The sequence below is a fragment of the Ailuropoda melanoleuca genome, chromosome 11, assembly GCF_002007445.2.
Source record: "Ailuropoda melanoleuca isolate Jingjing chromosome 11, ASM200744v2, whole genome shotgun sequence".
Lineage (NCBI taxonomy): Eukaryota > Metazoa > Chordata > Mammalia > Carnivora > Ursidae > Ailuropoda > Ailuropoda melanoleuca.
In genome coordinates, this window is record NC_048228.1 from 19,950,721 (window position 1) to 19,977,377 (window position 26,657).

Below are 26,657 nucleotides of genomic sequence, written 5' to 3' on the forward strand. Positions count from 1 at the left end.
GCTGAAAAAGGGGTCCCCTACTCCTCCGCCATCTTCACTCCACCGACCTCAGTAATTCTTTCTTGAATGACACTTAGTTTGCTGTTTAACTTTTCTATTAAATTTTAAATATCAATGACTGTATTTTTCATTTTCTATAAAGGCAATCGGGCTCATTTCAAATGCTTCTGGTCTTTTTGGATTTATACAAACCTTAAAAATATTTAAAAAAACACCCCTAACACTGAATATTTATTATTGATTTTATACAAAATATAAATGAATAACAACATTAAATAAAAGCAAATGTGTAACAACATTAAAGGGAATGATAAACAACACCTTCTGGGCAGTGATTGCCTCTTGGGTAGAAGAGAGGTGAAGATTAGGGAAAGGTCCATTGGCATCTTCAACATTAGTATTATACTTAATTTCTTTTTTTTTTTTTTAAGATTTTTTTATTTATTTACTTGACAGAGATAGAGACAGCCAGTGAAAGAGGGAACACAAGCAGGGGGAGTGGGAGAGGAAGAAGCAGGCTCATAGCANGGGGAGTGGGAGAGGAAGAAGCAGGCTCGTAGCAGAGGAGCCTGACGTGGGGCTCGATCCCACAACGCCGGGATCACGCCCTGAGCCGAAGGCAGATGCTTAACCGCTGTGCCACCCAGGCGCCCCTATACTTAATTTCTTAAGCCAGACATTGCGTATATTGATGTCGGTGTAAATAAACAACTATTTAAAGAGATTTTTAATATGTAATTTTCTGAAAATTCCCCTCAGTAGTACTATTTCTCTTCTTTATGATACAGAGATATGCATTGTTTCATAACCTTCCTTCCTCTCAAAGCGTTGCTAGCCTCATCTCATTCAACAGATAGCCTAGACTTTTGACTTCACAAAGAAAAGGGTGCTCCAACACATGCTTTTCATCAACTTCCTTCTTTACCCCCTCCAATTTCCAATTTCTTCATCCTTTGTTGTTACCTCCTTTTCTTTTGTATTGGTGGAGACACCCATATTTCTTTGCAAAGTAAACATCCTGACCTTTATTTCTGATTTCTTCTTCTACAACAAGGGTTAACAAACCTTTCTTGTAAAGGCCAGATAGTGAATATCTTTGACTTTGTAGCACACAGTCTCTGACACAACTGCTCAATTCTGCCACTGTAACACAAAATCAGCCACACATAATATGTAACTGAACAAGCGTGGCCATATTCCAATAAAACTTGGAATGGTGGTGGCAGGATTTGACCTAGGGGCCATAGTTTGCTGATCTCTATTCTACAACATCCCAAAGGTCACTCTGTCAATCAATGGCTTGTTTTTGCTGTCAACCATCTTTCCTCATTGTCCTCCATCACTCACCCAATACAGATTCTATTTCTTCTTGATTTTCCTGCAGGACTTTACATTGTTGACCATCCCTTCTTGTATTCTTTTCTGATTAGCTTATTTGATACAAATCATACTTATTATCATCTCTACCCACCCATTCTTTGGATAATCCTTGGTATTTCTTCCTTTCTATGACCTTCTAATTTAAAAAAATTGTGGACATTTAAAAATATATACAAAAGGAGAAAGACTAATATAATGAATTCCCATGTACCCTATGGCTGCTTCAACATTATCAAGAACCAAGCTTTTTTCACTTCTACCTTTACTTTTTTTTTGGCCTTAGTATTGTTTTAAGATACCACCTCACTAATTTTATCTAACACTCAGTAAACACTAAAAATCCCTAATTTTCCCCCAAAGTGTTATTTTATCATTGATTTATTGTCCCACTTTTGGTGATACAGTTGATTGACGTGTAAGTAACATCAGCCTAATTCCTCCATTATAAAATTCCTCATCAACTAGTCTCCTAATAGTATTAGCAGTTATCAGTGATTTTTGCCTAGGTCCATTATTTCTTAATTCTATCATTCTTTCTATGTTCATTAGCTGGAATTCTACTATAATGTTTTAAAAGGGGAAACTCCTTTGATTTCTCCTTTACTCGCATACACTAGCACCACATTCACAATTCTTCTGAAACCATATCTGTGGGTTTTCTCCCCACACCAACTAATTCTCTGACACCAGCTAGATGTCTTATCATTCAGTTCATGTCTACCTGGAATTAGGATCAGATCCCACAGGCTAAGGGCTCAGTCTCACAAGACTCCCCGACCTCAGACACTAATTTCAGTCCCAGCTGTGCCCTGTACTTCTTCCTGAATTGCTACACATTGGGGTTCCTAACCCTCCTTAGGTTTGATACTATGCTACAGTGGCTCACAGAGGTCAGGGAAACATTTAGTTACTCACTGGTTTATTATGAGAGAATAGGTTGAAAGAAATAGTGAACCTCAGGTGGGAGAGATGCATAGGGCAGGGTATGGGGGAGCAACACCGACATGGAGCTTCCTGCCCTCCCAAGACCTCCAGGTCGTTCAGCACCCTGGCGGCTCTCCGAAACTGGTAATTTTTATGGGGGGCTTCATTATGTAGACATGATTAATCATTAACTCAATTGCTAGTCCCTCTCCCCTTCTAGGATGATGGGAGGTGAGGCTGAAAGTTCCAAGCTTCTTATCATGGCTTGGTCTTTCTGGTGACCATTCCTTATCCAGAAGCTCTCTAGGAGCTCCTCAAGAGTTGTCTTATTAAAACAAAAGATACTTATCACTCAGGACATTTCAAGGGATTTAGGAGCTCTCTGTCAGGATCGGAGTCAGAAACCAAATATAAGAACAAAAGATGCTCTTAGTGCTCTTATCATGTAGGGAATTACAAGGCTTTTAGGAGCTCTGTGCTAGGAACAAGGGTCAGAGAGCAATATATGTATTTTTACAATTTCACAAATGTTAATAGTGGATAGTGAGTAAATTTGTCTTATTCCTTTTCTCAAACGGAAAAAGTTAAGTGCCTCACTGTTAATTATGATATTGCTGTTTCTTTTTTAAAAAGCTTTTTTAAAAATCCCTTTATCAGATTTAGAAAGCTTTCCTTTATGCTTAGTTTGCAAAGAACTTTTCACCATGAATTGATTTTCATTTTATTAAATGACCTTTTTTGCATCTTTTGAGATGCTATGATTTTCCCTCTTTGTTAATAGGATGAAGTTTTTTTCCATTTCTTTAAGAAACTTATGTTGGTTTGGGTATTCAGGAAGCAGATGCTGAAAGGGATTAGACATTCAAGGCATTTATTGGGAGAAATGACTCTAAAGGCTAAGCAGCCGGGAGGGCATGTATTGCATGGTGCACTGGGTGTTATACGCAAATAATGAATCATGGAACTTAACGTCAAAAACTAAGGATGTACTGTATGGTGACTAACATAATATAATAAAAAATTATTGTATAAAAAAATTCTTACCTTAACTACAATAAATAAATAAATAAATAAATTTTATTATTATTGCAAAAAAAAAAAAAGGCTAAGCAGTCGGAACAGGGATATGCAGGTGTGGTACCAGTGGAAGGAGAGGGCAAAGGAGGACTGGGCAGGAAGAGTGTCAGATGACAACGTAGTGTTAAGAAGGCTTTTTATCAGGCCACTGGAAAGACGTGTACAGTCACCTGTTGAAGTATTCTGAGCCTGGTTTCCTGGCCTTTGCTGAGTCACTGGCTGAGAGCATTCTGGGGAGCATGACTTCGTTGTGATCCAGAGGGGCAGAAGCTGGAGAGTCAGTCAAGCACACCCCACAGCAGGAGATCTGTAACGGTTCTCACTTGCTCCAGCTGCAGCTGTGGACAGACTGGTGCAGTAACCCCAAACTGAGAAAGCTCTATCAAGTATACAGAAACCTCACGTACATAGTCTGCGTCACACCACCTGCTACGTGACTAAGACTTGCTGAAGCAATACGTAAGAATGAGGGAAATTTAGAATGAATAGTAGATAAGGGAAAGAGTGAAAACCAGTTGCATCCCCAAAGACCAACCTCAGTAAGGGAATACCTCACCAATATCCTTTTTCTAAGTTTCTTTTAACAAGATCATGGATGAGCTGCTCCCCACACCTGTGTGAAGAAGCAGATCTGTTTGGTACAAGGAGTGGACTGTTGAGCCTGTTAAAACGCACCATTCTTCCCTCATACCTTTTGCAAATGTAAATGTACTAGAAACATACTTTAAAAATAAAAAAACCCATGGTAGGGAGGATCGACATAGGACGTATAACCTAGAAGCCATAAAATAAAAGATTAATGAATTCAACTGTATAAAGTAAATTCTGCATGGAAAAAAAGTTTCATACAAACTCAAATGACAGAAGACAAACAGAAAAAAACCGGAACTCATATCACAATGTCCTGAATTCTTTAATACATACAGAGAACTCCTAAATCAATAAGAAAAACACCCATAGTATCAGCGTTGATAGACAGTGACATAAGCCTCCAACATCTCGATGGCTTAAGCCACTAAAGTTTATTTCTCATCTGTTTTGTGTCCACGATGGGGGCCTTTTCCAGGTTGCCCTCACTACAGGACTTGTGCTAATATTCTTGCTAATTGTGGCAGAGGGAAAGTAATTCCACAGCATCTTGCACTGGCAATGAGATATGGGCCTGAAATTAATACTTGACAATGCGTCTCACAAATTATTGGCTAGAACTAGTTTCAGTGGCCCTGCCTAAGCCCAAGGGGATCGGGCTATGCCATACTGTGCATGCTGGAAGGAGAGGAGGACCCCACACAGGTAAGCAGCACTAAACCTACCCCATTACCACACCAGATAGTCTATGAATTTTTTGGTTTCTCAACTGAAGGTCTTGTCAGAGAAAGACGATGGCATATTTCATTACATTCCACATGCTGGTGATTAAAAAAGTAAAAAATTCCTTTCTTTCCAAAATTGGTAGTGACATCATTCTGATCAACAGAGTGAATCTGGGGATCTGTCAGATAGATGAGCCCTTTTCCATTACCAGTTACCCAACCTACAAGAGAAATAAGTATGTGTGAGAATTAAAGCCTCTATAAATGTCAGTAAAGTATTTCAGAAACATAAAATGTATATACTTAAAGAGATACTTTAAAAAATCAGTTATACTGAGGTTTATGTTTAATAAGTTCTTGTTAAGGGATTTGGTATTGCGTATTCCAATTATTGGTTTACAAAGGGAAACCGAACATTGGGTAATTAAATTTGTCAAATATGACATACCTAGACCACCAATTTTCAAGGAATTAGAGAGCAATAAAATGTACTCAGTTTAATTACGAAGATCACAATATATTGAATATTTCTTTTATGATTCATAAGTCACTTTAGTGCCTAACCCATTAATTCATCTGTTCATTTAACAAATATTTATTGAGCATACACACTATACAAGACACTGTTTTGAGTACTGAGGATTTAGCAATGAATAAGTGAGTAAAAAATCACTATACTCATTAAGGTAACATTCTGGTGAAGTGGGACAGATTAATAAGCAATATAAGTAAGTAAAAATATATACTATGACAGAGAATGATGATAAATGCTATGGAAGGGGGATAGAGAAAATCTTGGGGGATGGTCATGGAATCATTACTAAGAATAGTTATAATAAACCTCATTTATCATTTAAATGAAGAGTATTGGCTAATAATTCCGGTAAATAAAATATTAGATGAACTGAAATAAAATTAAAATATTAATGCAGAAAAATTTTAAAAAGTCAGATTCGAGTACACACAACTTTCCATTCCATAATGGCCCCATTATGAAACCTAGTATCACACTTGTGATAAAGGTAAAGGGCTGAAGAAAAGAGTAGAAAGACTTTCATATATTAAAGCACACAATATTAAAAAACCTACATCATTCAAATATACTTATGTGAAATTTAAAAAAGCCATTGTAGATTTGCTCCAGAATTAACCCCAACAGAATGTGAGCCAGATCTTCTGATTATGTGACATTGTAGACCCTTGTAGAAGCTTTAGACATTTTTTTTCAGACATTATTTGCTACATACAGTAAAATCAATTAATTTAATTACAAACTGTAGCCTAGGCACTGAACAATCTATTAAATAATGACCAGAAGAGCTAGTTACAAGACCTCACATTTACATATGAGTAACACACACAAAAAAATAAATCCTAATTTCACATACCTTGTAAATCGACTACAACATCTCTATGATTAGAAAACTCGTAGGAAAAATGGCCATAAGCCAAGCCATATTCTGTGGCTTTGTATTCTGTTTTAACCACTTTCGTGTTATTTGATAGCTTTACAAATTCTCCCAGTATGTAAGGTTCCACACTGATACACCCCTTTATTGTCTTGCCTTCCAAAATCTGAAAAATAGAAACGGGAGACAATATACCATAATGGCTGGGAAGGCCTCAGGCTCTGGGGTCAGGCAGGCCTCACTTTAAACCAAGGCTTTGCCAATTAGGAGCTCTGTTACTTCTGGAGATTACTGTCTGCTCATTTGTAAAGCAGATATTATCATAATAGCTACCTTAGAGCATTGTTAAAAAAAATTAAATGAGAAAAATGCATGTAAAGTGCTTAACATTTAATGTGGCAAATAACAGAACCTATAATTATTATTCTTTTATTAAAATACTCATTAAAATAAGGCCATGAAGTGACCTACCCTAAGGAGCTAGCTCGTCAGGACACGTAGATAGATCATGCCCTGGAATGCTGGGCTGCAATATCAATTCAAGTATTTGTGTGTATGATCCATTTTGCTGAGTTGTTTCAAAGGTTGGAGTCAATGTGTTAAATGCCTGGCATAGGGCTTGACATAAAAAAAGTGAAAAACGGATGATAGCTATTATTGGTAGTAATAAAATACGGGTCAAAAAATGTTTTTGGCCAAAGTAAAACAAAAAATCCTTTAGGTATGAATGAGCTAAGGATCCAACATATTTGGGAAGGCAGGGTATTCTTAATCCAAATAAGAGAAAACTCAGTGGAGATGGATGGTTGCCTTTATGTATTTAAAGAGATATCTTAGTGAAAACAGATTGGTCTCAATGGCCCCAGAACGTGGAGCTGCAATTCCTAGATAGAAATCAGAGGAAGACAGATTTGGGCTCAATCTAAGAACTTCCTAGCAACTAGAATTATTTGAAAGTGAAAAGGGAATAATTCTCTTTCCTTATTAAAGGTGTTTAAGCTATGATTTAGTAATTACTTGGTTGCCAGGGGCGAGGATGTACAGATGTAAAACAGGGAATTCATGCATCATTTTGAGGGTATAATTTGTACTACATATCACCTTTAGGGTCCTTCTTCTCTCTTTGAAAATACAAACAGTACACAAGGAAAGGATACTAAGAATGCTAACTTGACCATGTGGGACCAGATACTAAATTAACAGGGTGACTTGGAAGGTCCAAATTATGTATTCAGGGTCTAGAAAGTTGCAGCTCTTGTATGTCTCTCTAAGCAGATGAAGCAGATGAAAGAGTCTGGTGACTGAGTTTACTGCATTTTACCAAAAATGTAACCTAATAGCTACTCAAGGCTTGTTTAACCAAACTTCCGCTCTCTTTAATCTTACCAGTAATATTGTGGATGGGATATAGAATATCTGTGTTGGAATCTTTAGTTCATAAAGTCTCTTGTTAAACTCTGTCACATAGTACTGTGCAGTCATTTGTCGTTCCACATCAGTGAAGTGGCACCAGAGCCCCTTCTGCTCCTTATATTCTTTCCCAACGTATCTATGACCAGAGGAAAACACACACAAAAGAAATGTGAAAGTGATCTTATCACAGAGTAAGAGAGCAGAGACCAAAGGAGATATGCAAAAATGCTTGAAAGACGTTACTCTTTCTCTACCTTGGACAGCCAATATTAATTATCTTGACTTACCTCATGACTCAAATAATTTTGTAAGAGCCTCCTGAACAAGAGAACAGAATTCATGTTGACTGACTGTGATGGCTAATGTTATATGCCATCTTGACTTGGCCATAGGATGCCCTGATATTTGATTAACCATAATTCTGGGTGTTTTTGTGAGGTTGTTTTTGGATGAATTTTCCACTTAAATCAATAGTCTGAGTAAAGCAGATTGCTCTCCATTATGTGGATGAGCCTAATACAATCAGCTGAAGGACAAAAAATAGAAGAAAAAGACTGATCTTCTCCCTAGTTAGAGAGAATTCCTCTTGCCAAATTGCCTTTGAGCTGGGACACTGGTCTTGTCCTGCCTTTGGACTTGAACTGAAACATCAGCTCTTCCTGGGTCTTGAGCCTGCTGGCCTTTGGCCTGGAACCACACCATTAACTCTCCTGGGTCTCCAGCTGGCCAATTGCAGATCTTGAGATTTTCTGGCCTCTATCATCATGAAAGCCAATTCCTGACAATAACTCTTCGTCTATATATATATATATATATATATATATACATCTTCTTGGTTCTGTTTTTCTGAAGAACACTGTCTGATACACTGACCCAGGATGATGCTGATTATAGAGAAAGTGTCCAGTTAATGTTGCAGTTTGCCAGACTTCCTTGGTGAGCCAAGGACGCCAGGAGGGACACTGGAAAGTACAGACTCTGCAACCAGACCTTTTACTACCTGCAATGTGGCCTTAAACAGGTCAATTAACCAATCTGATGCCTTCCTCTACCCCTTCCTTATATGATTCCTTCATCTGTACAAATACTTGTTTCCATCATCACCTATTATGTGCGTAGCCCTGTGCTAGTCCTGAGTGTTTTGAAGAAAGTGTGAAATATGATTTGTATATTTCAAGGACTAATGCACAGTTGGAGACAGAAGATATGAGGCAGTAAATGATTAAGTGTTGAAAAGAGCAAAACAGTAACTATCACACTTTACTGTAGGTTGTATTTGCTGTAAGCTGGTGTGAATTTATGAGTAATTTGCATGTGTCCAGAGTGACCTCCAAAAATCAAAGGGAATTGTCAGTTACAGACCTCAACTACAGAAAACACTCCAGAAATTACTGAGTCCAGTAGGATAATGAAATCTAAGTTGGCTGCAATTTTGGCCATTCAGACTCCTGGGGAGCAGAAACAAAATATGAGGGGCACCTGGGTGACTCAGTCAGGGATCCAGCTCTTGGTTTCGGCTTAAGTCATGATCTTAACTCATAACCTTAGTCAGGTTGTGAGATCAAGCTGGTGCTGGGCTCTGCACTCAATGCAGAGTCTGCTTGAGATTCTCTCTCTCCCTCTTCCTCTGCCCCTCCCCCTGCTCGCTCTCTCTCCCTCGAAATAAATAAATAAATAAATACATAAATAAAATCTTAAAAAAAAAAAAAAAAAGCAATCCAACAGCGGAGACTGCAGAAGAGGAACCTCCATGGCATCAGAAAGCAGCCAGCAGAGGAGCAGTTGTCGTAACAGGCGTGTCCTGCCAGTGCTTCAGGCCTTTCTGCTCTGGGCGGACCGCTGGGCCCCCGGGAGCTCTGAGTCAGTTCAGAACTTTGAGCAAACCCTGGTACTGCCGCGTTTCCCAAACATTCTGTTAGAGGCCCTCCAGCACTAGTTACAGGATCATCTCTCTGGGAACAGAGGCCCATTCTTTCTGGCATCTTATGCCATTTCGTTGGGACCATTTTTCTTCAGTAAGGATTTGTTAACAGTAAACTCTTTTTTCTTTGACAGCTTTTAAGATTATTTCTTTGTCCTTGGCGTTTGAAAGTTTTACTACTATATAGCTAGAAGTGGATTTATGATCGTCTGCTGTCCTTCCTTCCTTCCTTCTTTTCTTGTTTCTTCCCTCCTTCCATTTCTCTCCTTCCATTTCTATCCTACTTAGGATTCACTGTGATTCCCATATCTGAAGATTAATGTGTTTTGGCAATTCTGGGAAATTATCAGTTATCATCTATTCAAATAGTAATTCTTTTCTATTTGCTCTCTTATCTTTTTCTGATCAGATGTGTATTGGGTTCTCTCACTCCATCTTCCATATTTCTTATTCTCTCTTTTATTTCCCATCTCAGATCCTCCTATGATGCTTCTTGCTGTATTAATTTCTTAGGGCTATTATAACCAAGTGCCATAAATTGAGTGACAACAGAAATGGATTCTCTCACAGGTCTGGAGCCTGGAAGTCCAAGATCAAGATGTCAGTAGGGCCGTGTTCCATCTGAAGTCACTAGGGAAGGATGTTTTCCAGTCCTCTCTCCTGGCTTCTGGTGGTTCCTGCTTTGTGGTGACATAACTACAATTTTACATGTATTCTCTTTGTGCATGTCTATCTCCAAATTTCCTTTTTATAAGAATATCAGTCACAGTGGATGAGGGGCCCACCTTATTCCAGTATGACCTCATCTTAACTAATTATATCTGCAATGACTCTATTTCAATAAGATCACAGTCTGAGTACTGTGGGTTAGGACTTCACCATATGAATTTGAGGCTGGAGTTACAGAGCTGTTAAAAAACTCATTCACCCCATTACACATGGCTTCATCACTTGGATGTGTGATGGGGGCAAGTTTCTTAACATCTCTATGCCTCAGTTCCCTCATCTGTAAAATGGGATAATAGCATTTTTCTCATAGTGTTTTGTGATGATTAATTAAATTAGTATATAAATCACTTAAAGTAAGACTTAGCACATATATATTTGGTAAGTATATTTACATGTTTCTATTATCATGATGATCATCAACAACGTTTTTAAGAAATGCACTTCCACTGTTTAAGAATCACCCAATTTCTCACTCTTTCTCATTTCCTCTCTTCCTATTTATTTCTACATTATTTGGATTTGGATAAAAAACAGGTCCACCTTAAAATTCTTGGCTTATAGGTTTTTTAAATAGACAGATGATGTAGAATTTGGCCTCAAACCCAATGGGGACCACCTGTGGTGACTAATTTTTTCAGGTGTGTTTTTGCTTGAAGTTGTCATCCAGAACTAGCCACACAAAAAATTTTCCAGGTGTTTACCTCAGTGGGATGGTTTTGTTTTTAAAGATTTATTTATTTATTTGAGAGAGAGAGAGAGCAGGGGAGGGGCAGAGGGAGAGGGAGAATCTCAAGCAGACTTTCGGATGAACAGGGAGACTGACACGGGGCTCGATCTCATGACCCTGAGATCATGACCTGAGCCAAAGTCAAGAGTTGGACGCTTAAAAAACTGAGCCAGCCAGGCACCTGGGCATGGGTTTTTTTTTTTTTTTTTTAAGATAACTTTTTCCTTGAGGATGTAGCTGTTCCTGCATCCCTGCTTTATATGGTTGGTCTCTAAACACGCCCTTACATGTGTAACTTTGGTCACTAGCTGCCACCTCATCCCACCCCACTCAAAACTTCTACAGGCGGCGTCTTAAAGGCTCAGTATGCACTTACATCCTGGATATGCTTCATCCCTAGCCTCAAAGGATTTCCCTACCTTTTTTGCAGACCCATTTATTTACATATAAGTGTGTTTTTCATAGTTGAACTAGACTTCTTGTCAGCATTTTTACTGGGAGTGTTTGAGGCTCCCTGTCCTGCCATACAGTCAGAAACTCCATGTTTCTTATCTTTACAATGGGGGTAACAATGTCTCCCTGAGAGGTTGGACATTATGTACATCCATGTAAAATGGCTGACATAATGTTAGTCAGTGTGTGGTAACTACTGTTAGTTAATTAATGAGGAGGAGGAAGGTGTAGGAATCTGAAAATATACATTGTGGCTAAGTTTTCCAGCTCTTTCAAAATCTTATAAATGATGAATTAACCAAAGGGCATAAGTAGCCCATTTTGCATTAGTGATATAGCTGTTTAAAGAAATACCTCCCCAGAGTCTCTTCTTGATGAAGATGATGGACCCAAAAAGCATTCCTTTGTCTGCCTTTCTTCTTCACATTCAGGTAGTCCCCCAAATATACAACAGTTTCTTGGGCTGTCCATAATTCTGATTTTTTAGAGTATTTTAATAAAAGAGCATCTGGAAAAAAAGATAAGATAAAAATGGATGTTATTTTCAAAGGGATGTTACAATTTATGAATAAAGACGAAGTGCACAGATCCTAGTCCAGCTTGTCTGAAATCGTCAGCTTTAGACATTTTCTCAAATTTCAGCTCCTTCTATGACGACTAGTACAAAGTTAGTGAAGTACAATAAAGTAAAGCTTTGCAAATGTAACGAAGATTCACTAACTCTTTGGCTTGATGAAGATGAAGATAAGGCCAGAGTTTCCGCAAGAAAATGGTGGAAAACAAAGGCTCTTTAAACAGCAAAGCCCCAGAGACCATCTTGGAAGAGTGATATATGCTCGCATCTTCTTCTAATCATCTGGGGGGCCCGGATAATGAGCCTGCTACTGGTGCCAGACCATACAGATAGAAATAAATGAAATAACTTTACCTCAGAGACTCCTGGCAACTCCAGAAATCATAGTTACCTATTAAAGTGCACCTGAATTTTCTCGTTTTGTTTAAGTTGGGAAAGTCCAGGAATCACTTGACAAAATACAGCCACCATACAAAGACGCTATTCAATCAAAAAAGGAAAAGATAAGAAGGAAAAGCAAAAACTGTCCCCACCTTAAGGAAAGGCAGAACACTGCTAGCAAGAAAGCATTTCTTTGAGGGGAAAGACATGAACTCTGAGGAAGAAATGCAACATTTTGGGATCCAAGTTAAAAGGAAGCGAACGAGGACCTCCTGCATCTAGGTGGTGATAATGGGTGAAGAAACAGGAGACTCAGGAGAGAAAATACCTTAAGTAAGATAAACTCAAGGTTCTGGGTCTGGGGTGGGAGATGACTGGAGGCTGGGACGACAGTGGCCAGGGTTGAGCCACTCGGTCAGAGAAGCTGGGCATGGAAACAGGTGAGCTGCTTGCACACATTCATAGGAAGGGCAGGGAACTGAGGGAAGGAAGATGGAGGAAATGTATAACTTGCTTTGTTTCCTCAACTTTGGGCTTTCTCTGTTTTTCTCATCTGTCTGCTGGGGATAATAATGTTCCCCTAATGGGTTTGAGATCATGTGCATGTGGCTTTTCACCCACAAATTGGCACATAGGCATAACAATAAAGCCTAACTCTAACATATGTGATTCTGAACCTACACAATCCCTAAAAAGGAAATAGTGAATAGGGAAACCCTCTCATAGTAGAACATTTTGCTTCTTTTTATGACAACATGATCTGTATTTCAGTCTGACTTCAAGGCAGCAGGCAGAACACCGGAATACCCTGAAGCAGAAGTTACTGACATTGTCTTTATAAAAACTCACTGAAGAGCTCTTAAAAATACTGATGTCTGGATCCAAACCCCAGGCCCATTAGATTGGAATCTCAGGGGTGGGGCACTGGAAATTTTAAAAAGCACCCCCCCAGGGGATTCTTATATGGTGCTGAGATTAAGAACTACTACTTAATTAATTAGCTAAATCGTTTATTTATAGATTTATTTATTTACTTGAGAGAGAGAGTGTGTGCACGAGTGGAGGAAGGGGCAGAGGGAGAAGGAGAGAGAGAATCCTCCAGCGGATTTCCCACTGAGCACGGAGCCTGATGCTGTGCTCCTCAGGGTGCTGGATCCTAGGACCCTGAGATCATGACCTGAGCTGAAATCAAGAGTTGGACACTTAACCAACTGAGCCACCCAGGCGCCCAGGGAACTGCTACTTTAGTATCCAGTGCTTAGCAATCCACAAAGTTTGTTTCTTTTGTCTCATTCAAATAATTCTTCAGTAACTTGGAGGGTGCTACCATGTGATCCTCTGGGCTAAGAGAAGAGCTTTCTTTTGTCTTCTTCCCAGTCTCTCCACCACTTTTAAGCTGTAATAGACACATTGACTACCGCGTGGCCCCAACTCAGGCTCCCTGTTATGATAAGTGACCTTGGGCTGTTCCATAAGCAAGAAATAGTTGCTGATTGCAATAGTAGGGGGCACCTGCTCAATCCAATGGCTGGAAAGAAACCTTGTGGACAGGTGTAAAAATCTCTGCCCACCAGAAGAGTGATGTCTAACTAGGTCAAACTTTGCCACCTAGAATCTGAATGGGGAAAAAACAGAAATCAGCTGGCTGATAATGAGAATCCATGGAAAAGACAGAAGATGAGTGGCTATGACACGCAGAGCTGTTTTAAACCCTGACTGATAACTGTTCCTTGGTCCTGTAAGATTCCTGTCTGCCTTACTGCCTTGTGTATCTTCATAACAAGCCCCCAGTATATGAGGTGGCCTGAGTACGCCTCTAGTCTTCGCAACCATTAGAGTCCACCGCACCAAGAGTGAGGGAAACCCCCAAAGTACATATTTCTCTGTATATTCACAAAGCATAACAGGGGTCTGTGTCTTGAGTTTTAAGTGATCTACATATCAAGCTCTTCAGAGGACCCCAAAGGTACACAGAGGCTTCCTGAGGCTGTACCTACTGAAAGGTTGTACTCACTGTGTGCTCGGTGGAGTTGATTTGGCTTAAAAACTCCTGTATTCTCCAGTCTCTGTAACAGCCAATCATGCGTCACACCTGCCAAGAGTTTTTCAAAGTCATCAGGGTGCAGGGTTCGAGCCTCTAGGATCTCTTGCCTTATCATTCCTGGCAACAAAACAAAAGAACTGCCACTGGAATTCAGAAAGGACCAGGGGTTGTCCCCCTCAGAAGAACCGCTGGAAAATGCTGATGATTTCAACCACGCCGAGGATGAGCTGGAGTTCTGGCTGCAGTTTAGTATGTTTCCTGGTTTGTTTCCTTCCTCTGTGGTAGTGCAGTCCTTGCTAAGATCAGGTAAGGCAATGTTACTGCTTACAGATGGGTCGAGGGTCTCAGCCCCCTGACTATGCAGCTGCCTCAGAGCACACAGGCTAGAAGAGCCACGCCCACTTGTGGGGTGAACATCTGTGCTGTCGAGCAGTTGGCCCTCCGCATCCACTGTGGATGCATCAGGGTCAATGTCTTGCTCTTTGACTGAGCCTCTGCTCTTTCCTGAGTCAGGATTTTGAACAGGCCAATGAAGAGTGAAAGAGCTACATGCCATCATAGAACTTTTGCCCAGAGAATCCTCCATGACTACATAAGAGTCTAAGGGCATATCCTCTTCTTTTTCCTCTGTTTCTCCTTCTGGGTCAAGCCCAGAGGGGCTATCTTTAAATGTAAGGCCTGTGCCTCTTTTGATTTCTTCCCCATGCCTGTCTTTGGCATCACAGTTGATTTCTGGAAATTCAGTTAGTTCAAAGGTTTCTTCTTCTCGGACCGAAGGATATGTGGCTATGTTCTTGGGCCAACCAGAATCAGAAGAGGACAAAGCAGAACCAAACAAAGGTCTGGAATGAGCAGAAGTGTTTCCGGATCCCATGGTTCTGACTTTCTGTAGACCTTCTGGAGCTCCTTCTAACAGCCCTGCGCCAGAGGCCAAGAACATGCCTGCTGTGTTAGGAGGACAGAAGGTTGTCAAGGGCATGTCTTTGTGTAGCTGACTTTGAGAAGACTCTAAATTGTCATCCTTGGACCCTTGGAGAGAGAGACCATGAAGCTCTGAAGACAGTGGATGTACAGCTCTGCCGTCCTCAACAATCTCGAGTTCTTCAGACAGGGCAGTGGAACACTGAGTATCCACAAGCTGGTCTTCTTTGCAAGGCTCTTTTCTGGTTGACCTTTCATCGATATAACTCACTTCCTCCCAGCTTGTAGAAGAACTGACCCCTGATAACTTGCTCCAAGAACTAGAGCAACAGCTGTCACTCAGAGACTTGTTCAAAACAGCTCCTTTACCCTGGCTGTGGTCTGGTGACTCAACCTCAGTCTCTACATCTTGATCCAAGGAGACTCGAAAAGCATCAGAATGGGGCCAGTTTTTCCTTCCTATCCTCCTGAGTTTCTCCTGATTATTCTTGGCCATTTGGGAGGAAGATATTACCATGCCTTTTTCAAAATGTGATTGGTCTTCAGTAGTACACACAGTGTCTATGTTTTTTGTCTCTGTTTTTAGAGTAGTGATNAGATTAAGAACTACTACTTAATTAATTAGCTAAATCGTTTATTTATAGATTTATTTATTTACTTGAGAGAGAGAGTGTGTGCACGAGTGGAGGAAGGGGCAGAGGGAGAAGGAGAGAGAGAATCCTCCAGCGGATTTCCCACTGAGCACGGAGCCTGATGCTGTGCTCCTCAGGGTGCTGGATCCTAGGACCCTGAGATCATGACCTGAGCTGAAATCAAGAGTTGGACACTTAACCAACTGAGCCACCCAGGCGCCCAGGGAACTGCTACTTTAGTATCCAGTGCTTAGCAATCCACAAAGTTTGTTTCTTTTGTCTCATTCAAATAATTCTTCAGTAACTTGGAGGGTGCTACCATGTGATCCTCTGGGCTAAGAGAAGAGCTTTCTTTTGTCTTCTTCCCAGTCTCTCCACCACTTTTAAGCTGTAATAGACACATTGACTACCGCGTGGCCCCAACTCAGGCTCCCTGTTATGATAAGTGACCTTGGGCTGTTCCATAAGCAAGAAATAGTTGCTGATTGCAATAGTAGGGGGCACCTGCTCAATCCAATGGCTGGAAAGAAACCTTGTGGACAGGTGTAAAAATCTCTGCCCACCAGAAGAGTGATGTCTAACTAGGTCAAACTTTGCCACCTAGAATCTGAATGGGGAAAAAACAGAAATCAGCTGGCTGATAATGAGAATCCATGGAAAAGACAGAAGATGAGTGGCTATGACACGCAGAGCTGTTTTAAACCCTGACTGATAACTGTTCCTTGGTCCTGTAAGATTCCTGTCTGCCTTACTGCCTTGTGTATCTTCATAACAAGCCCCCAGTATATGAGGTGGCCTGAGTACGCCTCTAGTCTTCGCAACCATTAGAGTCCACCGCACCAAGAGTGAGGGAAACCCCCAAAGTACATATTTCTCTGTATATTCACAAAGCATAACAGGGGTCTGTGTCTTGAGTTTTAAGTGATCTACATATCAAGCTCTTCAGAGGACCCCAAAGGTACACAGAGGCTTCCTGAGGCTGTACCTACTGAAAGGTTGTACTCACTGTGTGCTCGGTGGAGTTGATTTGGCTTAAAAACTCCTGTATTCTCCAGTCTCTGTAACAGCCAATCATGCGTCACACCTGCCAAGAGTTTTTCAAAGTCATCAGGGTGCAGGGTTCGAGCCTCTAGGATCTCTTGCCTTATCATTCCTGGCAACAAAACAAAAGAACTGCCACTGGAATTCAGAAAGGACCAGGGGTTGTCCCCCTCAGAAGAACCGCTGGAAAATGCTGATGATTTCAACCACGCCGAGGATGAGCTGGAGTTCTGGCTGCAGTTTAGTATGTTTCCTGGTTTGTTTCCTTCCTCTGTGGTAGTGCAGTCCTTGCTAAGATCAGGTAAGGCAATGTTACTGCTTACAGATGCGTCGAGGGTCTCAGCCCCCTGACTATGCAGCTGCCTCAGAGCACACAGGCTAGAAGAGCCACGCCCACTTGTGGGGTGAACATCTGTGCTGTCGAGCAGTTGGCCCTCCTCATCCACTGTGGATGCATCAGGGTCAATGTCTTGCTCTTTGACTGAGCCTCTGCTCTTTCCTGAGTCAGGATTTTGAACAGGCCAATGAAGAGTGAAAGAGCTACATGCCATCATAGAACTTTTGCCCAGAGAATCCTCCATGACTACATAAGAGTCTAAGGGCATATCCTCTTCTTTTTCCTCTGTTTCTCCTTCTGGGTCAACCCCAGAGGGGCTATCTTTAAATGTAAGGCCTGTGCCTCTTTTGATTTCTTCCCCATGCCTGTCTTTGGCATCACAGTTGATTTCTGGAAATTCAGTTAGTTCAAAGGTTTCTTCTTCTCGGACCGAAGGATATGTGGCTATGTTCTTGGGCCAACCAGAATCAGAAGAGGACAAAGCAGAACCAAACAAAGGTCTGGAATGAGCAGAAGTGTTTCCGGATCCCATGGTTCTGACTTTCTGTAGACCTTCTGGAGCTCCTTCTAACAGCCCTGCGCCAGAGGCCAAGAACATGCCTGCTGTGTTAGGAGGACAGAAGGTTGTCAAGGGCATGTCTTTGTGTAGCTGACTTTGAGAAGACTCTAAATTGTCATCCTTGGACCCTTGGAGAGAGAGACCATGAAGCTCTGAAGACAGTGGATGTACAGCTCTGCCGTCCTCAACAATCTCGAGTTCTTCAGACAGGGCAGTGGAACACTGAGTATCCACAAGCTGGTCTTCTTTGCAAGGCTCTTTTCTGGTTGACCTTTCATCGATATAACTCACTTCCTCCCAGCTTGTAGAAGAACTGACCCCTGATAACTTGCTCCAAGAACTAGAGCAACAGCTGTCACTCAGAGACTTGTTCAAAACAGCTCCTTTACCCTGGCTGTGGTCTGGTGACTCAACCTCAGTCTCTACATCTTGATCCAAGGAGACTCGAAAAGCATCAGAATGGGGCCAGTTTTTCCTTCCTATCCTCCTGAGTTTCTCCTGATTATTCTTGGCCATTTGGGAGGAAGATATTACCATGCCTTTTTCAAAATGTGATTGGTCTTCAGTAGTACACACAGTGTCTATGTTTTTTGTCTCTGTTTTTAGAGTAGTGATGCAGACTCCTGTTTCTGTATCTTTCTGTTTATTTTTGTTGTTTCCACAAGAGCTTTCAAATACTTCACACACTGAAGTATGGTGCTGTGAATAGGCTTCAAGGATGTTTTGGAAATCCACTTGCCCATACAAGATGGGTTTATCCAACCCATGCTTGAAACTCTCTGGAACATAAGACTTGCCATCTAAATTTGAGAAGACTTGAATTTGTAAATGATCCTTTACCTGGGCGATAATAGACAAGACCTGCCGGGAGAGAGCTTCTCTCTCCTGACTTCCAGAGGAAGTACTGAAACTGTACAGCTTTCCCATAGCTTCATTACAGAGCTGACCTGCTGCACGGACTATCTCCGTCTCCCCATAAAGTCTTTGGTGCACTGTGGTAAGGCCGAAAGCAGCTTTGAGGAGACTGTGAAGCTCTTGTTTTCCAGTAACCTGTTCATCATATCTCTTGGTGAGGAGGCCAATTTCGAAGGCCTCTTTGGCTTCACACAGATATGAATTTTTCATTTCTGGAGGACAGTCCTTAGAACTACTATATGACAACAAGCATGTGCCACGGATATTCTGAGGAAAATACCAAATACAAAATCAGACAACTGAATTAGAAGCTGGAAGTCAATCAGGAAATCTTCATTCCTAGAGGACAGTCATTAGAAGTATTATAGGAAAATAAACACGTGTCACAGATATTCTAAGAAAAATATATAATCAAGTGTTGAGTCACGGACCTAAAGTCTTTTTGGTGAATCAGGAGAAGGGACTGGGATGTATGTGATTGGTTGGCATGAGGGGGTAAGAAATGAGCTCTAACTACTATCTTGCTGTAGGCCTGATCTTTTTTTTGAAGTTTATTTTTTTTTAGTAACCTCTATACCCAATGTGGGGTTCGAACTCATGGCCCTGAGATCAAGAGTTGCATGTTCCTCTGACTGAACCAGCCAGGGGCCCCAGGACTGACACTTTTTGATCAAAGATGATAAATTTGTTGTTGCTGTTACTGCTGTTGTTAGTTTTAGCAAACAGAGTTTTATACATGGGATGCAGACAGAGTAATCTTCTCTGTGCAAATAAGGCTGCTGTATATGAAAACATCATTTATTTAATAGTAGTCAAAACAATAGAGTAATGGCTTCCAAATCCCTCTGTGCACCTGGGCACTATTTCAAAATGAAAGATTTCTGGGTACCTATCCCAGAGATTTGCATTTAGTGGATCTAGGGTGGACCAGGAATGTGCATTTTGAAAAGACTCCTTGGGGAATTCTGATGTGCTTGGGGAACCATTGGTCTAAGGCAGACCACATCATACCCTCAGGCCAAGTTAATTTAGCTTCCACCAGGATGTCACTACTCTGACTGATAGAACCTTTCCATACATAAGGCCTGATCACAATTATCTAATGATGTGCACAAAGCCCACTTTGGGTTGGTCCCTTCCCTGTCACTGGTTACTTCCCTCACTGGGGAGAGGCTCAGGGAGGGGCTGCCCTTGGCTTACCACCGCCGAGAGCACAAAGAGGGGCGTGTAGGGACTGAAGGCTGTTGCCAGTTTGCAAGCTTCTGCAGCTGACAGCAAATGGTGGTCGAACTCCTTCAGCAAACCCTGTGAAAAAACAGGAGGCCAAGTGGCATACTGACAATTATTTATCCATTAGCAAAAGTCAGGCTATGAACTGCCTTTGCTTTTCTTTCAGGATTCTGAGGGACACTCTGCCCCTCATCATAACTATTTCAGAACAGTGCCAAGGAATTAAGTGGCTCAAAAGGCCCTAGGGAGCTGAGTGTCCTTTCCCCCAGCACCCACACACAATCCATCCCCCCTCCCTCCCCAGAGAGGGCCTAATGTGTGCAAAAATTCACAACGCCTGCCGGTACAGAATAACTGACACAAGTTTCTCTGGAGGATCGTGCAACTCTTTGTTCACAGAAACTGCATATTTTGCAGCCAGATTAGCTGATGATTTCTGCTCTGTTCTTGGCAAAGAGCCGTTTAATGTATAATTTCACAGCAATTAAGACTCATTCACTCATCCTAGAAATACTGTTCTAGACATGAAGGAGATAGCAGACAGTGAGCCTGCAATAAGCTTACTTCCTATTGAGGGGAGGGGGTCAGTCAATACACAAAATGAGTACANGAAATGAGTACAATGCAGAGTATCTGACATGGTGATAAGTGTTCCAGAGAAAAATAAAGCGGGAAGGGGTCACAAGGAGGTTCAGGATGGGGAGGCAGTTTGCAATTTTTAAAAAATTTAATTTAACCTTTTTTTTTTTTTTTTTTTAAAGTNAAAATGAGTACAATGCAGAGCATCTGACATGGTGATAAGTGTTCCAGAGAAAAATAAAGCGGGAAAGGGTCACAAGGAGGTTCAGGATGGGGAGGCAGTTTGCAATTTTTTAAAAATTTAATTTAACCTTTTTTTTTTTTTTTTAAAGTAAGCTCTATACCCAGTATGGGGTTTGAACTCAGACCCTGAGATCAAGAGTCACATGCTCAACCACACACGTTGGCAGTTTATAATTTTAAACAATCCTCAAAGACAACTTCACCGAACAAGGGATTTAACAACTCTTTTCTTGTATGTTGGTTTGACAGCAAAAGCAACATTCTGCTAAGACTCAGATTGCCAGCAGCAAGCTGCATGAGTTGCCACACTAATCACTACTAAATTATGCCACACTAATCACTACTAAAAACGGTTACTATTGTCACTTTAGTATTTAATGAAAATGGCAATCTTCATGATATTAAACCTCTCAGTACCAGTGCAGTGCAGGAGACAGTTCGATGGCTATGCTAATGCTCTTGACCGTCAGAGACCTGGGTTCTGCTCCTAGTATTCTTTCTCACTGGGTGTGCAAACTATACAGCTCACTTAGCTTCTCTGGACCTCAGTTTATTTTTCTCTAAAATGGGAACGATACATTTTGCTCTACCTACCTCATAGGGTTTTATATGACTCCTATATATTGAGTTGTAAAGGAATACGTATTAGTAATAAGAACCTAGACAGGTGACTGATGCTCTGGGTTGAAGAGAAGGTAATTAAAGTTTTAAAATTGTTACCCTTTTGGGGCACCTGGCTGGCTCAGTCAGTAAAGCATGCAACTCTTGATCTCAGGGTTGTCATTTTGAGCCCCATGTTGGGTGTAGAGCTTACTTAAAAAAATAAAATCTTAAAAATTGTTACCCCTTTGCCTTATCACTGAGGTAGCCCAAGTGTGGAAATGATTTTTGTGATGATTTGAAAGGAAATGAGTGGAATTCAAAGCATTTATCACCTCGATGGTATTCATTCATTCATTCACTTGTCTCTTTTTTTTTTTTTTNCACTTAGCTTCTCTGGACCTCAGTTTATTTTTCTCTAAAATGGGAACGATACATTTTGCTCTACCTACCTCATAGGGTTTTATATGACTCCTACATAGTGAGTTGTAAAGGAATACGTAAGTATTAGTAATAAGAACCTAGACAAGTGACTGATGCTCTGAGTTGAAGAGAAGGTAATTAAAGTTTTAAAATTGTTACCCTTTTGGGGCACCTGGCTGGCTCAGTCAGTAAAGCATGCAACTCTTGATCTCAGGGTTGTCATTTCGAGCCCCATGTTGGGTGTAGAGCTTACTTAAAAAAATAAAATCTTAAAAATTGTTACCCCTTTGCCTTATCACTGAGGTAGCCCAAGTGTGGAAATGATTTTTGTGATGATTTGAAAGGAAATGAGTGGAATTCAAAGCATTTATCACCTCGATGGTATTCATTCATTCATTCACTTGTCTCTTTTTTTTTTTTTTGTTAGTACCCTTGTATGTCTGGTACTGTGCTAGGTGCTAAGATAATAAAGCCAAATAGGACAACACAGGAATTGTGCCCAGGATTGTTTATGTTACCCGAAAAGGGGAGACACTTGTGCTCCCTGACTCCTGGAGAGAGAACGAGATTGATGTACCAATCACCAAAAACGCTGGCAGTTTTGTAAGGTGATACCACTCTGCACTGTGGTTTTGACGTGTGATAATTACCAAGTTAATCTGTGGATTGTTTTTAAACTTTTCATAATCTTTTTTGCTCATGGAAACAAAGATGTCTGCCAGTATACCTAGTGATGTGGAAATACCCTGTAAGAAACAACAAACAAAAAACACAGATTAGGAATTTATGGTCAATTACTGCTCTCATCTCAAGGCTTAAAGGCAACGATCAGTCCTCCATATGAACTATTGCACTGCCGCTTCTTATTCTAATTGTGATTGCTATTCTGACAGTGGAAATACTTCTAAACCAGATGCCACAGGGCTTGAAAGATCATCACATCCTGAGGACACAGTCCTAATGTAAACACAACTATTTCTTAGTTGGGATTTACTGGACTGTCAACACTAATTTCCCTGTACTGCTAGGCCTGAAGAATTGGCTCAAGCAAGAGTCCTTGTGTCCCATTCTGTGTCGTAAACGGATTGCAGGCAGTGGCACTGCTGACACAGCTCAGGGAAATGAGATAACACAGTGTTCCACTTAACAAGGAGAATATTCCCGCAGAGGTACAGAGAATGAAAACATCAAGTAGGAAAGCGAATGCTGCCTCTCAATTTCTTGGATAAAGATGCCCCAGAAACAATTAATTGAAGCCTGCCCACTCGACTCAAGGAAAACGACTTTACATATAAGCAACTTGGCCATCTCAACCTGTGGAATCATGTAAAGGCTAAATCTGTAATCAAATAAATAGATGAATGGATCCAAAAAATAAATTCATAAATAGATAGTTAGAAATGAATGCCAAAACACTAACTACATGCCAGGAAACTAGCTGTGAGTGGGGACGGGGCAAGATACAAGAGGAAGTTACCAAATGTTCCTGGTCCTATGCCCAGGCAGAATAGATAAAAATAGAACCAATAAACTTGACAAATGATACACTGAATTGTGCCATAAGGAGATAATCATCCAAAGACAAATGTAGGAAAGGGAAAAAAAAAAAGCACTAGATACACCACCTTTCTATCTGGCTGCAGAAGTGTCAGGTACCCTATGATGGAGGTCCAGATTAGCTTTGCTGCTTCGTACCACATCCCTGGAAAAACAGGGGGAGACAGGACACACCGCTAGAGTCTGTGTATTGTGTTAGAAAATACCTTTGCAAACTAATACAGAAAGAAGATTCACTGGCTCCTTGTAGGAAATTTTAGGGTTGAATTATATTGACAGCAATCAGCAGACAGAAATCTGCTGGAAAAACAGCAACCTATTTTTCCAGTTGGTTTAAGAGAGATAATTCCTCCCTTTCACAGAGAAACAGTAAGAATTATTGTACATCATATGTAATATATATGAATATAAAAATAATTAACTCCATTATTTACAAGAATACTAATTACCATTCTATGTTAAAATTTTTCAAACACTTTAGTTTGCATATTTATTTATTTGAGCACCTACAGCTCCTTTTTATTCTTCCTTTTTTTAAAAAAAATTAATTTAAATTCAATTAATTAACATATAATACATTATTGGTTTCAGAGGTACAGGCCTGTGATTCATCAGTCTTATATAATACCCAGTGCTTTTTCGTTGGTTTTTAAAGTCTTCAGTGTTCAGGTGAGGGAAGGGCCTCAGGGGCCCCAGGGGTCCCAGGGGCTCCTTCCTCCCTCTCAGCATATCTCCCCCCTCCTCCCTCCAACCTACAGCAGAGCCTCTGCCCTGTGTTCCTCCCTCCTCAGGACCCCTCCTTGGGAACCCCCACCCCCACCCCCAGTGTTCAGGTTGCCCTGATCTGGGGACAGTGCTAGGAGCCCTCTCCTGGACTGCTGGCAGAGCACTCAGGCTTGCTGGGATGGAAACAGCAGGGGTGGGGCCATGCAGTTTAAAGCACAGTTGTATTCTATAAATTTTGTTTGACAAACTCAGGAATGCCCTCTGAGGAATGAATGGGTAAGGTGTTGGGGTGGGGTAGAATAAGGTGTCACTCTAGCACATGGAGTCCTGTAGAACTGAAAGTTAGAAGCCAGAAATAATACCGAGGACCCTAGGGTTAACATCACACTGTACAACTGTATATTTCTTTAACAAAACTCGACAGAAAATATTTTGTTCTATTCATGTTCATAACACTCCTGGGATCTTAAATGCCATTTTCTTTTTGATGAGGAAACTCAGTGAAGTGGGGATTAGTAATTGTAACCAGATATAATAAGAAAATCCCACGGTAAAATCTCGCAGCCAGACTTTGTAAATGAGCCCTGAGAGGCACGAATGTTTGATGACCGTACCTAGCTTTTGCAGAATTTGCCCTCTGATCTGTATGCAGACTGACTGCACCAGGACCTTGTCGCTTTCATTTCTATATAGCCAGGTACCTACAACAAAAGAGGGAAAAAAGCAAAGTGGCTTTAGCTTTGAATTGTCAAGGAAATAGCCTGGTGAAATGAAACCATTTTTACAGAAGTCTTCATGAGCACATGTGATCCAGATTCAAGAGATGATCTTTTCTCTACATTTAGGGAAAGGTCCCAACTCCTTGCTGTAACCTACAAGGCTTCACAGAAATGAACTCCTGTCTGGTCTCCGCCTCTCCCAACTGACTATGTCCTGCCGCACCGACTTCATTTGTGTTCCTTATCATGGGAGCTGTGTCTTGCTGTTACCTCTGCCTGGGACCCGCTTCCCTCTGGTTCCTGAGGAGAACAGCTCCTCCTTCCGGTCCACCCAAAATTGGCTTGGAGGTCGAGACTGATGACTGCACGTGCACACCAAGAAGGTATGAAAAGATTTAGTACTCATGTAATGAGGCTTTTTGAGGAGAGTAGGCAGGCACCCAAGCTGGTCCATTTGACATGAGTGAAGAGTGGTGAGTGGCTTTGGTTTTTATTGTGATTGGGGTCTGGGGCTGGGGTAAAGTCTCCCACAAGGTATGCTCAATTTATTGATTAGTGAGTTTAAACCAAACCAACCCCCACCCCCCGCCAGCCTGTCCAGTTATGGGAAAATGTGGATGGGGGAAGGCTGGGGCCTGAAAAGTGTCAGTGGTCAAACACCAAAAATAGAGTCAAATTCATTATCACATCCTCCTTGATTCTGTGTCACATCATGTTCTCTATTCTCCTGAGCTTCTAATCCCAGCATGTGTGTGTGTGTGTGTGTGTGTGTGTGTGTGGTATGGAAGATGGGATGTGTGCATATCATAGGTTAGTGATGGTAGCCATAAATGAGGGGTGTATGGTCAATATCTGTATTCCAAACTGCCTCCCCACTGGAAATGTCTACAAGTTTCAAGGAGCTTGGGAACCTTGGATCCAAGCACACTGGGATTAAAAATCTCCGGAAATTGTGTTCAATTTACTGGGAAACTTATTGACTTTAATGTCCAGAAATTCAGACAAGATATCTGAAGGTTTGAATGATTTGCTACTCAAATTTCAGGGAGTTCTGGAGACGTCTAGTGTAGAGTAACTATTAGGTCATTCAGTTGCTTTTAAACTAGAACTCCAGTAGATACTGCAGGTGAAGGTCGTTGTGAAGATATGAAAGCACCTTACCTGTTGCTCCGTTGTTGCTTATTAGACTGCTCAGGATATACTCTGCTTTTAAAAGTTTCCCTGAAAAGAAGCAGCCAAATGCTACACAATTAGTTCTGAACATGTGCCTTCAATACTACTAGTAGTTTAGGCTTTAAGATTAACACATTATAACAGGGAACATAACCTTTCTCGGAAACATTCTATTTTAAAATTTAGAGTCAGGGGCGCCTGGGTGGCTCAGTCGGTTAAGTGATGGACTCTTGATTTCGGCTTAGGTCATGATCTCAGGGTTGTGAGATCGAGCCCCACGTCAGTCTCTCTGCTCAGCAGGGAGTCTGCTTGAGATTCTCCCTCTCCCTCCACCCCTCCCCTCTCCTCTGCCCTCTCTCTCCTGCAAATAAATAAATAAATCTTAAAAAAAATAAAATTTAAAATCAATAACTACATCATACACAAAAGTGAACAGAAAAGATGACATTTCCAGGAACCGGTAAAGTGGGAAGTTGTACAGTATCTGAAATGGCAGTTAGATTTACACACACACACACACACACACACACACACACACACACATATATATATTCATTCATATAGAATAAGGCTTGAGAAGTAAGGACAAACCCTTGTAAAACATTATGTCTTCTTTTGTGAACAGGACTATGAAAGAAAGAAAGAAAGAAAGAAAGA

The 26,657-nt window shown here is 41.0% G+C and overlaps 1 protein-coding gene across 8 annotated transcripts in view; it reads right to left on the bottom strand.

Moving 5' to 3' along the window:
• Positions 1 to 4,277: 4,277 nt before the first annotated feature.
• Positions 4,278 to 26,657, bottom strand: part of ALPK1 (alpha kinase 1) — a 125,945-nt gene continuing 103,565 nt past the window's right edge. Inside the window, exons 1-11 of one of the 8 annotated variants that reach the window (XM_034671364.1) lie at positions 25,989 to 26,284; positions 24,723 to 24,809; positions 23,451 to 23,527; positions 22,344 to 22,571; positions 19,951 to 20,055; positions 18,370 to 19,017; positions 14,316 to 15,780; positions 11,701 to 11,854; positions 7,490 to 7,652; positions 6,083 to 6,269; positions 4,278 to 4,915 (exon numbers count right to left, since the gene is read on the bottom strand). In XM_034671364.1, coding sequence (XP_034527255.1) covers positions 4,716 to 4,915; positions 6,083 to 6,269; positions 7,490 to 7,652; positions 11,701 to 11,854; positions 14,316 to 15,780; positions 18,370 to 19,017; positions 19,951 to 20,055; positions 22,344 to 22,571; positions 23,451 to 23,527; positions 24,723 to 24,809; positions 25,989 to 26,091 — 3,417 coding nt within the window. In that variant the 5' untranslated portion in view covers positions 26,092 to 26,284 and the 3' untranslated portion in view covers positions 4,278 to 4,715. Of the gene's footprint in view, positions 4,916 to 6,082; positions 6,270 to 7,489; positions 7,653 to 11,700; positions 11,855 to 14,315; positions 15,781 to 16,904; positions 19,018 to 19,950; positions 20,056 to 22,343; positions 22,572 to 23,450; positions 23,528 to 24,722; positions 24,810 to 25,097; positions 26,285 to 26,657 lie in introns of those variants that run through there. The other 7 variants (XM_034671365.1, XM_034671362.1, XM_034671367.1 and 4 more) reach the window with 7 other exon arrangements.